Source organism: Poecilia latipinna, unplaced genomic scaffold (genome assembly GCF_001443285.1).
Source record: "Poecilia latipinna isolate Pla-1442-1.1 unplaced genomic scaffold, P_latipinna-1.0 Scaffold1051, whole genome shotgun sequence".
Lineage (NCBI taxonomy): Eukaryota > Metazoa > Chordata > Actinopteri > Cyprinodontiformes > Poeciliidae > Poecilia > Poecilia latipinna.
This window is the reverse complement of record NW_015113667.1, coordinates 172525-186292: the sequence shown is the minus strand read 5'-3', so window position 1 is coordinate 186292 and position 13768 is coordinate 172525. Positions and strand designations below refer to the sequence as shown.

At 42.5% G+C, this 13768-nt stretch overlaps 1 protein-coding gene across 4 annotated transcripts in view; it reads right to left on the bottom strand.

Moving 5' to 3' along the window:
• Nucleotides 1–297: 297 nt before the first annotated feature.
• The window catches only part of LOC106959171 (zinc finger protein 800), a 33197-nt gene continuing 19726 nt past the window's right edge, over nt 298–13768 (bottom strand). For 3 of the 4 annotated variants that reach the window (XM_015051547.1, XM_015051546.1, XM_015051548.1), the window contains exons 3-12: nt 11835–12156; nt 9632–9727; nt 8241–8384; nt 5976–6156; nt 5693–5870; nt 5414–5576; nt 4845–5194; nt 3228–4340; nt 1350–1461; nt 298–476 (exon numbers count right to left, since the gene is read on the bottom strand). In XM_015051547.1, the coding sequence (XP_014907033.1) occupies nt 1360–1461; nt 3228–4340; nt 4845–5194; nt 5414–5576; nt 5693–5870; nt 5976–6156; nt 8241–8384; nt 9632–9727; nt 11835–12156 (2649 nt within the window). In that variant the 3' untranslated portion in view covers nt 298–476; nt 1350–1359. The remainder of the gene's footprint in view (nt 477–1349; nt 1462–3227; nt 4341–4844; nt 5195–5413; nt 5577–5692; nt 5871–5975; nt 6157–8240; nt 8385–9631; nt 9728–11834; nt 12157–13768) is intronic. The other variant, XM_015051549.1, reaches the window with a different exon arrangement.

The window sequence follows — 13768 nt, the reverse complement described above, 5'->3', positions numbered from 1 at the left end:
TTTTTTTTTTTTTAAAGAATTAAAAAAAAAATATCTTTCATCTGCAACCAGGCCGAGCCCAGAAATCCAGTTTCTTCTGGCTTCCTCGTTCTCACTCATTCACGCAGACTACCTTCAGCAACTTGCTAAATGCAGGATAATAGAAGCAAAGCAGTAGATATCTGTAGTCTGTATATAACTCCGTATTTACATGAGTAAATACAGATATGTATATGTACAGCAGATTGGAGTCTCTGTGTAGGTAGCAGCAGGCTGTCTGGCTTCGTTATGAAACTACATATTGTCAGTTTACAACTGTTTTTTTTTTTTTTTTTGGTTCATATGCAACTATTCTCTCCTGTAAGGCTCTGCTTTTGTTTCTTCCTTCACGTTTCCCGGTCTTCCTAGTACTTCCTCCAGTAGTCTCAGTTTTCCAGTTAAATGTTTTGATTTGCCGTGTAGCCGTTTGTGGCTCTCTGTTCTTCGTTTGTGGCGATCTGCAAGTCGAAATGAGAGAATGAGAGAAGAAGAAGGGGAAAAAAAAGAAAACGGTGAAATCAGCAGAAGTTAAAGTTGAACCAAAGTTACAGCTTTAAACCTTTTTATGCTTCTTCGCAATATAACCAAAACCTTCAAAGTAATTTTGTAAATTGTGACTCTTAAATGTTCAAATGAAAATCGGAGGTTTTCTCATTGGATTCAGCTCTGGGCTTTGACTAGGTCAGTCTAAGACATGAATACTCATAGATCTAAACAAGAAATTCCCTAATTTGACATAATCAGCCTCCACAGCCGATGTATTGGAAAACATGTTGCTCTTATTTATTTTAAAGATATGTTTGTTTGTTTTTTTTAATCTTTTATCAGTATTCAGCTGAATCCAAATGAGTCCTTCACTTTTATGCACTTCTTTGTGTGGCTCTACTTAATAAAATCCCAATAAAAAAAAATAGGAAGATTGTAGTTTTAATGTCATAAAAATAGTAACCTCTAATAAAGACATAGATTTAAAAGCCTGAACAGAAACATGTTGGCATTTTTAGTGAGCAGAGAGAGGCAGTGCAACACACAAACAAGTAAATAAAGAACTGAGGAAACAGCTGGTCAGTGTGCTGATTAATGGCTTCTTCACTCCACCAAAGGGAGTCGTCTTCTGCACAGACAGAATCAAAGCTTACTTTTGCCACACGCAAAACTTGCGGTAAGCAACATCTTAAAAGGGCAGACTTTCGCGAATTTGCTGAGGGGAGCGACATTTCAGCCTTACTTAGTGGTTTTTGACTGGGGGAGGACGGGGGTGGGGGGAGGGGGGGGGGGGAAAGAAAAGGAGGAGACCAATGGAGGACGGGACGGGAGCGCTGTACTCTTACACTGTGCGTCTCACCAGACCAGAGATTTGGAGCGTGTGCTGACTCCTTTCCTCCTGCTCGCTGCTCCCACCGTAGCGTTTCGATGGCTTCGCTTGTGAGACTCCAGGTACAACTGGATTCAAAATGATAAAAAAAAAAAAAAAAAAAAAAAAAAAAAAGAATTAACGAGGAAGCAGAAAATAAATCAAAGTTTATATTTGAGGTGCGTTCGCGCAGAATGCATTTGGTGTGAACGCACCGTTACAGAGATGTAACAAATAAGATTGGTTTATACCCCGTCATTGGCAGATTGTTGGAACCAATGAATGTCAAGTTTACATAATTTACGGGATTTTACAGTCACGTACAACAGTTTTAAGACTGGCGGCAACCTGGTTTTTCCACAAAGTTTCCTGCTTCAGTGTTTTAACTTTTTATTTATTTATTTATTTTAAATCAGACCAGTCTATCCTGGCACCCAGGGTGAACCCTTTCTTCTGCTGGTCCCACAGCCAATTAAATTGATATGAAATGGGATACGATGCAGTTCTGCCCTGCAAAACAAATAAGCTGGTCTCCCTATTCTCAGCAGCAGGCAGGGACACACAGGGATGCCAAAGCCCCATTGAATGCACATTCATAAAAGCAATAAATAAATAAAAAAAGCTGACCAGGTCACAATCTGATGGATAAGTTGCATCATTTATTTATTTTTTTTAAGAGGAGCTTTTCGGTCCACATTTTTGAGAGCTGAGGACATGTTGGGGTTAAATGGGGTTAAAAACCACAGAGGCAAACCTTTAGCTCTTTGATCCCTAAAACCAGTTTGTCACTGCTGTCTTATGGCATGATGCTCCATCATGCTGAAAAAAACAAAAAAAAAACAAAAACAAAACAACAACAACAACAACAAAACATTGCTCATCACAGTGCTGTTTCTGGTTTGTTGGGCAAATTAGCCCCGGTAGGATTTCCGGCTCCATTCTTTATTTAGGGGAGTGTTTTATGCAAATTGAGGCAAAGCAACTCTCCCTTGGACCAGAAGTCATTCCAGCACATCAGAGACCTCTGCATGCGAAGCGTCCCCCTTTTCCTCTTCGACGCAATTCATTTTTGGAAAACTCCTTGGAGATAATATCTTCACTAAAGGCAAGTGCTGGTACTTCCAGCATGACAGTAGTCGGTTTTCATTGGAGCTGAGGCTTTTTGCTGCCCTTGTTGACACCAGATGTAGCGATTGTGCGTAGAAACACTTGCCTGTACCTGCTGCCATTCCTGAGTAAGATTTGCAGAAGAGACTTGAACTTCTTGGGCACTCTAAAAGTTTCTTTCTAGTATTTGAATCTCTTCTTTAAAGTATTTAATGAGTTAATAAATCAGTTTCTCCAGGATGCCGCAATGTTGCGATCGCAGCTATTGATGCAAATTCACTCACAAATTGCAAATTTTGCACAAATTATCATATAAGACCATGTTACGGCAACAAAAATGTGCAATTCTGATGGCAACTTTTTAAAAAGAAGTGTCAGAAAATTAGTAGTTTTATGCTGCAACAGTCACAAAAAAACATTAACATCCTGGAGGCACTGATAAATGTTTTATTTAGGTGCAATCGCACAGGACATAAAAAATGTGTCACTTGTGCAAACCTTTTTAATGCAAAAAGAAGTTAAACTATTGTGCTCTAATATTTTTATTAGAATTAGGATTAAGCCAGACTCGGCAGAAAAAAAATCAAAATAAAACTGTAGTTAAGTTTGTGAAAAACAAGATTTCCATCAGTTTGCCACAGCTGCTATATGACTAAATCTTAGCTCTTTACATCTTAATGTTTTTTTTCTGTCTGACCTCATTGAAAAAAAAAAAAAAAAAATTAATTTGGCTAATTAAAATCCCTACCTTCTTAGCAAACGCCCGCCCACACTGGTCACAAGCATGGAGAGAGAAATTCTTCGTCACTTTGACTTCAGTGGACGACGTCACGGGGCTGCTCTCTGATTGGGCGTCGTGTCGCCGGGTGTGTGGCGTTTGGTTACTGGACGGGGTCGAGGAGGAGGCGCTGCGAGAGAGCGAGTGTTTCTCGCTGCGCCGGGTCAGAGGAGGGCTGACGGGGCGGGACTGGTGAGCCGTCTGCTGTCTCTCCTGCTTGCGGGTGACGGGCGGGGAGGGAGTCGGGACCGGAGATGAAAGCTCCTGCTGCTTCCTGGTGATGGGGGCGGCAGGCGGGGCGGAGGCCGAAGTGGCGGCCGAGGCAGACGTGGAGGCTTCTTGTTTGCGGGTGATTGGAGGCGACGGAGAAGAGGAGGAGGAAGAGGAGGAGGACGACGAAATGTGACGCCCGTTCATCTCCTCTTTGGCGCTGCCGCCTGTCCTCTTGGTGCTGTTCAGCACCGCCTCCGCCAGCCTCTTCACCGCCCTGCTCTCCAGTTTGGGCATGATCTTCGCCAGGTACTGCGACGACTTCTTGTGGACAACCGTCACGTGGCGCAGGACGTCGCGTTTGCGGCGCGACTCGTAGCGACACAGAGGGCAGCGGTAGAACTTGATGAAGATGTCGTTGCCGTCCGTGTGCAGTTCAATGTGCTTTGTTAGGTTCTGACGAGAGCTGAACTGTCGTTTGCACAGCTTGCAGAAGAGCTGCTTGAAGTCAAAGCCGACTGACAACTTGCTTAGTTTGGCTGCCATGTTCGTGTATGCGCTCCCTCCACGGGAGGACGAAGATGTGGATGAAGGTACCTTTGGACTGGATGGGGATTCCTCCTCTTTCACCTTCAGAACGGCTTGTGGAACGCCTCTAGCTGTCCCGTTGCTGTTAGAGGGAGACGGAGCAGGGCTACTGTCGTCGTCATCTTCGTCCGACGGCTCCATTGCTTCCTCCTTCACTCTTACGTTGTTGCTAAGGCTAACATTAGCGCTGCTCGCGCTAGCAGCAGGTGACGGCGTGCCACCAGACTTGTTACTTCGGACGCTGTAGATCTTGTGCACGATGCGCATGTGTCTCTTTAACATCAGCTAAAAAGAACAAATAAAGGGCTTTTTTAGAACACACCACCAGAAAATCTCACCCGACACATGTCGCATTACAACCACAAACCTGGGTACTTGTGTTTCCCTTTTCATGTGATCAAATCGAATCCTTTTAAAAATGATGCTTTATCGTGCAATCGGAGTGAGCTTGGGGTCTTTCAAAAAGTAGAATCTGCAAAATTGAGTCCATCCCTGCTGTTTCTATTAAGCAGCGTTTGTATCTCACAGACAGATCTACTGGCCAATAATATGCCCCATGTTTTTAGTTTGTTATATATTTTGAAAACCATTGACCATTTTCATTCCACCTTTCAACATCCTACTTTGCATTGGGATTCCACACAATATTCAAATAACATGCATGATTTGTGGCTGTAATGTCACAAAAAAAAGGTAGAAGGATATCATCAGAAACCACTGGAAAGGCTTTCAGAACCAAAGTACATTTGATAATCGGTGAAAACCCAGCGACAGAGTCGATCCACCAACCTGGGAGCTGTAGTTCCTCTTGCACAGGGTGCATCGACATGAGGCCGAGTTCGTCTGCTTACTCTGAGGTTTCCCTTGGGCTTGGTTTGAGGCGGAGGTTTTAGAGTTCACAGGAGTGGTCTTGGAGCTGTGGGCACGTGTCGGGGAGGAATTGTTGCTCTTCTTGGGTGGTGTGACTTCCAGTGTGAAGGGCTGGCCCGGCCTTGACGCGATGTTCGGTGTGATGGTGTCCCTGCGTAGACCCCGGTGCACCTCGTCAAAGTGCCGCCGCACGTTGGCTTTGGTGGCGAAGGTTTTCAGGCACACTGGGCAGGACTTTCCAGTTGGCATACTGAGAGTCCTTGGTCGGCCTTCAACAACACCGAGATACATCTATAATATCTATTCAGACTCATCATTGATTGTTTTCAAGCAAAAAGCACACAGATTATCTAGAAGCTGCATCTTTTTAGCTAAAGACCTGAAACTGGACAAGAAAATATATATATATTTTTTTCTAATATCATGAGCTAGTTCTTTTAACTGATATGTTACAGAATTCATTGCTATTCACTTGTATAATTTCCTACCTTTCACCATAGAGAGCAGGCTTGTAGGAACTGTGCGCGTCTCCGTGAATTTACGGAGCTCCTCCAGTTTAGTCTGGTGCATTTTGCGGCAGTGGCGCCTGATACTCCGACGGGAGTTAAAGTCTTGGCCACAGAGACAACAGGAAATGGTCACATCTTCAACCTGGACGGTCAGGAAAAACATACTTTGTACCAAAAGCAAGACAGATCTTCTAACAATAAAAAAAAAAAAAAAAACATGTTCAAAAAGAATCGTTTAACAACAGATTTACAACCTACCCCACTGTTGGAGCCCTCGTCTTCAGGCTTTGGCTGTTCCTCTTTCGCCTCATCGTCGGCCTCCCATGTCTTCGGCCCTGGACTGACGTGGCTCTCAGGAGCATTTGGCTGACTGTCTGGATTGTTTTCCACACCCTCCATAGTCTCTCCTTCCCAAGCGACAGGACTCTCTCTGGCACTGTGATGAGCAACAAAAACAAACGAGTGACTTCAGTCAATAAAATACATTCCGTTTGTGAATTTAAATGCAACGCGTTTGTCCCTTGTTTTAATAAAAACGCACCTGGTTGTGTGTGATGGAAATCTCGCCAGCTCCTCCTCTGTGGTGAGGTACTGGAACACCGCCTTGTTGGTGGTCTGGATGGGCTCTAATCGGACCACGTAGTCGGGCCGGTCAGCTCTGGGATATATTGCGTCCAGTAAATCCTTCATGGCTACACTCTGTCGGTCATCACCAGAAGAGCCTGTCAGAGAAAAATCATCGTCCATTACTTCAAACGGAGTTCAGGGATGGGTTTGTTACAACATAATGCTATAATTAACCACACACACAAACCTAATGTATTAAATAGGCATTTGTTTTTCAGCTGTGGTTATTTAATGTCCGATCGTCAAAGCTGGGGTCAGAACAGCCATGCTCTCCACGAACTTTACGTGTGCTTAAGAAATCCATAACCACGCAGGCAACACGGTAAACAAGCGACAAAACGTCGTCAGGTTAGATGAAACAAATGCTGAACTTTTCAGCTTCCATACAAAACGCTGTGTGGCAGCAAACCAACACTGAACATTTCAGTGAATGTATGTCATGACCATTGTGACGTACGGCGGTGAAAGAACCAAGTTTTTACAGCCATGCTGCCCACTTCCTTACGGCTTCCCGTAGCAGCAAAGCTCCACAAAGTTAACAGGAAGAAGGATGATGATTTGACCAGTTTGTTTTTTTTTTTTTCATCCCCACAGCAAGACACAGACACAGGATAATTAAAAAGAAACCCTTCAGTCAAATCTACTATGGAATGGTTAAGATAAATGCATAATCCTGTTTCTCCCACGGGTTTAAATGTATAGAATTCTGTCTGACAATATTTTAAAAATTCAAGGGGTATAACGCCTAACAGACAAAAAATAATGAAACTGAAGCAGCAGCCATTCATTTCAAATCTCTGAGCTCATACGCCAGAATCAGATGAAAGCTTTAAAATCAAAACAGACAATGTAATAAGTCCTGCCTTCAACTTTCTGCTTAATAACTAAACGATGGTAAAAGGGGGGGGGGAAACCCAAAACATTAAATATTGCTACTGTTAATGTGACTGTCAGAAGCAACAAAAAAACACGTCTTGTTGTTGCTCAGTCTGTTTGGTAAATACTTTTAATCATAGAGAGATTCCCTTCTCTACAGCACATATAATCATTTTGCCATTAAGCATCATTAGCGTGAAAAACTCAACTGGAAACGAAGAGGCAGAAGACTCATCTGTTCAGACCGTCGGGGTGCAATGCGACAGGTGAGACAAATCGAGCAAAACTTTGCCGCAACCACAAACGATCAATGCTCAGAATATCAAAGATGGAAACGGCAGCAATTAGGTCACTTAATAATACAATACACATCCAACCCAAAGCTATAAGCGCTTTATTGAGGGGGGGGAAAAAAAAACCCGAGCTACTTATGCAGGGGAAACATCATTACAACCCCAGGCAGATGATGATAGCATTAGGATGGAGAAGGTTCATACAGCAGTAATTGGTAAGGTGGAGAAAACTGAGCAAAATATATTGACTTCCTTTTGTTGGGATTGCTTTCCCTTCGAGGAGGGGAAGAGTTACAGAAATGATATCAAGAGTTTTACAGACTTCTTCATCCCCCGGAGTTAAGAGTGGAAACATACTGCAGCTAATTAAGAGTTTGAAAAAAAAAAAAAGCTCAAACACTGACAAATTATAGTCTCTCTGATGGAGGGGAAAGCTGGCCTTTGTGTAATAAACGTTCAAAGGAGAGAAGATGCTACTGTGTGCCTATGCTTCTATATGAAAGTGCAAGGAAGGGAATCGTAATTAGGAGACAGATGGCATGAAAGCGAGTGAGGGATCCTTGGAGTGACAGAATACTGAAGTAAAACGCGAAGACGTCCAAGGAGACTGTGAAGACAGAGAGTGTTTGTGCAAACTTCAGAGTTCACAACGACTTCGATGAAATCGAGACAAATCTAGCTGATCTGTGGGACGCTTTCAGATGTTTACGTCGTCTTTAGCAAGCAGAAATTAATTGATGTAGCCTTCGCTTGTTCTCTCTGTTGATTTTCACAACGAGAGGACATTTAGGCTGTTGACAGTCCCTTAAAATTACATACGCCGTCAACTCGACCACATTTGGTCGATAATTAACACAATTGATTAAAACCATTGAACTGGAGCTCCAACTCCAACTTTTAATATGAAAGATCAGGGGTCAAGTTGTGGGGAATTTTTAAGCAGAGTCTCTTGGTCTTCATGATTCTGTTTGCTAATGGGTTTTTGGTATTGCATGTGTCGCGTTACCCACCGTCAGATTCAGGTAGCCGTGATAAGCAGTAGTACTCTTTGTGCGTGATGAGGTTCGGGAGGCCTCTGAACAGACTGCGACACAGTTTACACTCAAAGATGGTGTCTACCTCCCTCAGCAGCATGCTTCTGAGCTGGTTGGTGCCTGCAAGTAAAGAGAGAGAGAAAAAAAAAGGGAAAAACGGTGAGCAGATGGATCTTTCTGTACCTCATTATCCATTTTAATGCGATCTTCCAGGAGAAAATGGCAAACCCGCCTGGAACTTTGCTCAAAAAGGTCTGCAATAACGTTTTTGGCATTTTTCATATTTTGAAAGGAGATTGGTAGTGATCAAGTCTTTTTTTTTTTTTTTTTTTTTTTTCCAAAATGCTGATTTGAATTGCGGTGCAACAAAATAGCAGTTGTGATGCTTTGTGATTCTTTGGATCATCATTTCATTTTTCCCCTTCTTTTACTTGATGAAAAAAAAAAAAAAGATTTTAAAACTTCTGTTGACTGGTTTGCTTTGCTACACCTAATTGGTGAAGTAATAAATGTCAGGGGTATTTTTGTCCCATCTGTGGAATTTGTTTCATAGGGAAAAAAAAAAAAGAAAAGAAATGAAATTATCCTGATTCTAATCAATCTTTCTTCTCTTTTCCCTGGTTTCTTTTGTTTTAAAGTGTTTAATTTGCATAAAAAGAACCCCTTTCCACTCTTTATGTCACTGGCGTCAGCTTTCTGATTAAAGTGGCTTGTAATCAATTCAGACTGAACCCGAGTTCTCATAGCAGTTTTAAAGAGCACATTTTACAGTACAAGGAGTGCAAATTCTGCATCCTGCAGAATGTTTCCATCAGGTTGTGCAAATTATACGTTTAAACACAGACGCAGGCAAATCCAGGAATTATAGTCGAATCAAAAACAGCAACACTAAGGACAAGCAGTGTTTAAGGTTAAAGAAATATTGGTTGTTTAATCCTTGGAAAAAAGTTCAAATAAAAAGTCTGTTAAAATCAGGTATGCTGTTCAAAGAATTACAAAAGTCAGATGTATTAAATTGGGCTAAAACTTTAAAACAGTGTAGATCTAAAAGAAAATATAGTTAATAATACATTTTTTTAGATACACTTCTAATTTTTTTTTAATTAAGATTTAATCAAATGAACAAAAAAAAATGCTTTTAAAAAATGAATACAAAATAATCCAGAAAGAACATCAACTGTGTTTTCCTTTTGTTTAAATCCAGCTCTTAGTAATGAGGGTTTTAATCACAACGATTAAAACTTGGGTTTGAACAACCCCAAGAAAAAAAAAAAAGGACAAACACCCATTAAAAATAATGATAAGAAGCTAGAGCTAGAGAGGTAGAAAGGAGGAGGAGGAAACAACAAGAAAACAGAGACGCATACCGGATCGGAAGCATTCAATTATCTGCTGAATCCCAGACTTGGAGGTCTGCAGAGGCTGCTGGAGCAGAGGGGGATCGCCAGGCTCAGCACACAAACCTAGACGGAGAGAAAGACACAGCATTATATCAAAGTCAGCTCCTAATTGTATAAGAGTGTGGCCATGTTGGAGAACTACAGCATCGCAAGAGAAGAGGTCTGCTGTGAACGAGGTAAATTACCGTGTGCTGAAAAGAGCCCACACAATGAGATCTGTACAGGACAGTGATTCATTCTGACCTTATTACCGCCTATCACACCAACACCACATAAGCTCTTAAAGGCAAAGATAAAGGAGGACATCTTTCTTCAAAGTAAAATCTGGAGCCCCTACGGAAGAACAAATGCATCGCACGAGGAAAATGAAAATCTTCACTCAGTTGGGCCAATGAAGAGCACGTCATCGGTCCTTTTGGTTCAACACAGACCACAGCGTCTTATTGTCACTTAATCTGACGAAATCAGAGAAGCATCCCAATGGACGTGTCCTCGTTCACTGGTGACCTGAATCGCAACAGAGTTAAGGGTCAAGTAGGAAGCAGAAATCCTGAAGAAGAATCTTTTTTTATTATTATTATTTACCGACATGCTTTGTTACGAATCTTGAAATCTGAGAGGAAACCGAAAGGTAATCGTTGTGATGCTATTTTTACATAAAAGTCCAATTTTTACTGTTGAGGTTTTGAAATATTTAATACAAAATAAAAGGAGAAAAAAAAAAAAACTACAGCATCATACAACAACCTGCGAAAGTTGCACTGAGAAACCAACTGGTTACTCGTATCAGAGGATGTTCAGGTTGATGGGCCTGAACGCTAATGTCTGATCGTTCTCTGCCGTTTCCAAGCACTCGCGTCTCACAGTTGCAACAACACTCTTGTCAAAGTTGTTGCTGAATCAAGACGGTGCTAGCACTTTATCTATGCCGAGTGATAATGAGAGTGAGAGAGACTTAAAGCAGACAACAGGAAGGCTGACAAGCTCAGGAATAGTTCTCAGTTTGTCCCTCTGAGGGTTCAATCTCTGTCTGTGAGACTCCGGTTTGTGATTAAAACATCTTAAAAAGCCTTCGTTTCAAAATGACATTAAAATGCTGTTTTACAGTAACTGTTCTCGCATACATGCATCATGATGTCGCCAATGCACCCAACAGAAATAACTGAAAGTAAGATTTTTAAGTTGTTTTTACATCTGCTCGTATTGTATTTAATATCAGCAGATCAAATCAGACGGATTTCACCAGGAGATGCTCCTCATTAGCAGGTAAATGGTAACGTGGTTGACATTTAAAAGCGTGTCACACCGGCTTTTATGTGCAAACGACTGCAGATGATCGTATGCAACAGGAAAGAGGTGTGTTGTGGCCAATGTGTCTGTAGAACGTTACAGTGACGCAAGTTAAAACTGTGTCAGCCAAGGTCAGTCGGCGCCTCCCTCATGGCTATTAACCTGATCAGAGTTAGACGCATGAGACCAGAGTGGGAAAGCAGCATGGACTCGATCCATTTCACAGTCGTGTCAGCTGATTTGAGGAGGTAAAAGTGAGAAAGGGGGGAGGAAAAGCTGCGGACGCATCGACAAGGCCCCTAAGGCATCGACTGGAAAGGCTGGAAACATGAATGAGAATGGAGGAGAAAAGCCAGAAAGAAAGTGATGAGGATTAGCTTAACTAAATGGGTGACAGAGAGCATTGTCTTCCCCACCATCCCCACCCCCTCACCTCTACTTCTAAACTGCTTTAATCCCAGCAGCACAGGTCACTGAACCCACATGACCCCGCCGGAGGGGGTCAAAGATCAGTCCTGTTTACAGTGAGTGCTCAAAGCATTACACCAAAGCACGACTAGCGTCAGTTCAAACTCTAAACATGACTGGAGCTTGATTCAACAGGGTGCAAACCCTGGCAGGAAGAATTCCACTGCTAACAAAACTTTCTTAAGTGTTTGGATAACACGGGCCAACTTCTCATGCACGTCACGGCACTCGGAGCCAAAAACAGCTCCTCTTCGGAGCAGTCAATTTCTCAGTGAGAACAAATCATTCAGCTTTATTTTGAGCGGCTACATTCGGTGCCCCGGCAGCGAGGCTGCACAGGGGGTTGACGGACAGCCTCAGCCTGGAGGTGAGTGAATCAAAGCGGCGAGACGTGCAGAATCAAAAGAAGCACCTGCGTTATGGCCGTCGTTATTGGCCGCGGGAGGCTGACCCTGCTCCTCGGTCTGGCAGCTCTGGTCCCTGGTCTCTGTGCTCCTGTGGAGTTCAGGCACCAGAGGGGGAATGGGCTTCCACAGAGACTTGGCCTGCGGCTGGGCGGAGGTGTCGCTCTTTTCCTGGGCCTCCACCGGAGCTTCCTTGTGCTCGCAGTTTTCCGACAAGCTTCCGGCGGGAGGAGAGTTCTGAATGAGGATCTGATCTCCTCCCTTGGACTGGTCTTGCGGTGGATGCTGAGTGTCCACGTTAAGTTCCTCCATGTCTGTCTGACCACCACCCTGAGAAAAACCAGACCAGAAATGAAGAAAAAAAAAATTATACACAAAGAAAGAAATCAACTGAAATCGTCACAATCAAAGTTATCATTCAAAGGATGTGAGGGATTGCTTGTGATCTAATATAACAGGGACTTGCAGATGTAAATAAGGCCGTTTTGGTACACAAAATAGCTAAAACAAAGTCAGATTAAATAGAGATCAGTGGTGGAAAACAGTTTTTCAGCTTTCAAAAGTATCTCACCAGTATTGTCTGCCGCAAACATGTTGGGAGAATTTAGACAAAAACAGGGGGTGAGAATACTTTCAGCAAGGCACAGTACGAGTACTTTTGATTTGATCAAAGGCTTATAAAGGCATTCAAACATTTTCCATTTCAAAACTGAATATTCTGATGCTTGTACAGCCAGGTCTGAAGTTGGCTTCTGACTTGGCTGTGCGATAAAAGGCTGATCGACTGCTCTTTTGGTGTCCAGGTTCATTTAGATCAGTTCTACTACAAATTCTAAAAAGCTTACACTTTTCACGTTTTATCCCATTAGAAAACAGAATAAGCAAGAGCGAATGTGTCATTATTAAATATACAAGTTGTCTTTCAGAGCTTGGAAAATGCTAAAAGACAGTTTTGTAATTTTTTTCAAACTCCTAGGATCTTAACCAGGTACATTGTTGGTGACAAATATGGGCTCAGAACACCTGGATGTAGACGGTACCCGTGTGTCTGGCCATCAAGTCAGCTGAACAGCTGGACTATTCGTGAAGGACCATTATCTTCAGAATACACAGGTACCCTTGAGCAGATAAGTGACTCCACTCCAGCTTTTTAGATTTAACGTGTGTGCTGTTGTTAGGCCTGTCGCGATAAACGATAAATCAATTAAATCGCATGATAAATTAAACCTATCAACCTCATTTTAATTATCGGCTTTATCGTCTCTTCCTTCCTTTTTTCTTTCTCTTGATGACACTGAATGAAAAAAGGCTCAACTCCGGTGCTTTCCACTGACCCTCCCTTCCTCATTTCCTTAGTGTAATGTCCAGCGCACACAACACGAGTTGTCAGCCGACTGTCGGCCCATTTTCAAAACCTGAGAGACCCATTAGCCGACAGAAATCCTAGGTATAACAGTTCGATCGGGTTCGATCGTGCTATGTGGTCTCAAGCCACACAGCCATTATTTTGGACTTGTAGCCCAAAATAATGGCTACAAGTCCAGTTTACTAATTTTAAAATCAGGCATTAATCAATGCTTTACTAGAATCTGCCTGCAATGCATGGAGTCAGCGTAAAGTCCTGACTGAATGAAAATCATTATAACTATTTATGTCACGTTAACGAAGAACAGCTGAAAAGTTACCGGGTTTATCAACTGCGGTAGCAATTTGGCTCCAACTCTTCTCCTGGTCATTTCTATATTCTTTGCACGAAATGTTAAATAAATATTAATATTTCCACATATCATGTCAGCTGGATTTTGGGTTGCATTGTATCAGCTGTTTGTGATTCCCCTCTGTAATTTCCCCTCAGAAAGCAGGAGGAGAATCCGCACGTTCTGATTGGCCACCTGTCACATTCAACGGGCTGCATTGACACTTCTAGGCGGGGGAAATCCCT